We start from the raw sequence: 2,500 nt of genomic DNA, 5'->3' as shown, positions 1-2,500 counted from the left end.
GATGTCGTTTAATTCGTCGATAATCGTTTTCATCGCGAAGTCATCTCGGACGCGCCCTTCCGCCCTCGCTCTGGACACCACGCTGCCCGTCCACACCAGAGGCAGGTAGTACATAGGGTGGGGGGTGACCTTGCTAATGGCCTCGAAGATCTTTCTCTCGGATGAGGTCATTAACCCTATTGGGGGGGGGGGGAGATAGAAGTAGAGAAATGGAAAATAAATAAATGAATAAAAAAATGGCAGCAGGGAGAATGGTGGTGGTTATAATCGAGGTGATGATTCAATGATGACGGCACTGTTCGAAATGATGATAAGGAGCATATCTATAACGGTAAAAATGATGTGGATAATGATCACATGGAAATAGTGATAGTAGTAACAATAACAATTAGGACGATAAGAATAAAAGAGATAGCAGTAAATAAGATAATCATAACATCCTTTAAGATAGTGGTATTGATGCCAATAAAAACACTAATAATAATAGTTCCTTGAGGAGACCCATATATCGCTTAAAATATTCACACAGGCGTGATTTAAGGCCCCTTCCGTATACAATACATCATGATCTTGAATTTTTCACACATGGTATAATTTTAATCCTATCATATATATATCTTATCATATCGGATATACTAACTATAGTCTCCCGTTTAACACGTATTTAAGCTTGAATTCCATAGGTTTCTTACCAGCCTCCTGCATGTGGTCGAGGGTTGGAAAGCGCTTCTTGGCTCGCGGGGTGATCATGCGCAGCGTTAACGTGAAAGCCAGGTTCACGTAACGCATGATAGTTCGGCGCATGAGTCGGCCGCGATCGTCCTAAGGGGTAAAGGTGGAAATGCAATGCAGATGTTAATATTGATAGGTAGGGGGTACCTATTCTGGTGGTTAGATCGGAAACTGAATAAAATACCATGTGTGTGTGTGTGTGTGTGTGTGTGTGTGTGTGTGTGTGTGTGTGTGTGCGTGCACACACACACACACACAGATCGCATATATATATATATATATATATATATATATATATATATATATATATATATATATATATATATATATATATACATACATATATATACATATATATATATATATATATATATATATATATATATATATATATATATATATATATATATATATATATATATATATATATATATATATATATATATATATATATATAGATATATGTATCTTATATAATATATATATATATATATATATATATATATATATATATATATATATATATATATATATATATATATATATATATATATATATATATATATATATATATATCAAAATATGAAATGATTCAACCTGGATTTTACTATGTTTGATGGAGAACTGTTTTGTGTTTTTACATGCTATCATTATGATGCGTTACGCTCATTGTGATATAACGTATACACACATATACATTGTGTGTGTGCGTGTGAAATAAAATACCGACACAACAGAAACATTAAAAGGAGCTCCTCAAATGATGTAGCAAAATATGACACTATTAAACCTGGATTTTACTATGTCTGATAAAGAACTCTTCACGTGTTCGAAATGTCACGTTTTCATTTTATTTTCAATGTATATGTGTGTATTCCAGCTTGACTATAAGCTATAGCACAATGAGCGTAACGCACCATAATGATAGCATGGAAAAACATAAAACAAAAAAAGAAAGATAAATGACAACAAAGTAAATAACAGAAACATTAAAAGTCATTAAAAAAACGTACGTAAAATAATAAAAGAATTCGAACACAGACTAAGCCATGGATCCGCGACAAACATACATGTCCCTGAATAGCTGTGGACACGACCAGGGCGATGGTCTCCGGCCACGGGATGCACTCGAACTGCGCCCACCACCTCTGGATGACGATGCTCACGTAAAAGCCCAGCACGAAGGACACGGGGATCAAGTCGCTGAAGTAGGTGCAGTAGAGGGACACTTTCTCGAAGGCTCTGCGGCACAACGGTCATAATTAGATTACATTAGGTCACAGTGTGTTTATGGCTGCAGTGTGTCAAAGCATTAGTGTGCACATGTGGTGGGATACTGCAGCAACACACACACTGATACAAGTGTATAAATACCGTTCCTTATAATGACTCGAATCCTCTCTGTACATCAAAATTAGCATAGAAACCCCTGTATACCTGACAGCGTACCTGAATTCCTGATCCAGTTCCAATGAATGCTTTTTTTTTTTTTTTTTTTTTTTTTTTTTTTTCAAGTGTCCTGTCCCACAAGGACGTTGGCGATCATGGACTTCCACCTCCCTCGGCTTATGGGTATTGTCTCTAAAACCCATATCAATATCAATATCAGGAAAAAGAAAACATCTGGCAACTCACTCAGACTTGGGAGTACTCCGATTCTCCAAGGCTCTTTTTTATTCTAATAAGTTTACACTTATTACTAATGTGTACATGTTTTAATACTTAAAAAAAATATATTTTGATTCAGTATTGTATTTTATCACCATAC

General features: G+C 35.3%; 1 protein-coding gene across 1 annotated transcript in view; it reads right to left on the bottom strand.

Annotated features, from left to right (window-relative positions):
• LOC119597751 (bestrophin-2-like) overlaps positions 1-2,500 on the bottom strand; it is a 36,170-nt gene that overhangs the window by 14,661 nt on the left and 19,009 nt on the right. The window contains exons 3-5 of the mRNA XM_037947365.1: positions 1,803-1,974; positions 693-822; positions 1-176 (exon numbers count right to left, since the gene is read on the bottom strand). The exon at positions 1-176 is cut by the window's left edge and continues 63 nt beyond it. Of these exons, the coding sequence (XP_037803293.1) occupies positions 1-176; positions 693-822; positions 1,803-1,974 (478 nt within the window). The remainder of the gene's footprint in view (positions 177-692; positions 823-1,802; positions 1,975-2,500) is intronic.

This window comes from Penaeus monodon, chromosome 3, assembly GCF_015228065.2.
Source record: "Penaeus monodon isolate SGIC_2016 chromosome 3, NSTDA_Pmon_1, whole genome shotgun sequence".
Taxonomy (NCBI): domain Eukaryota; kingdom Metazoa; phylum Arthropoda; class Malacostraca; order Decapoda; family Penaeidae; genus Penaeus; species Penaeus monodon.
Note: the sequence above shows the minus strand (reverse complement) of the source record. Positions and strands in the feature narration are given on the sequence as shown.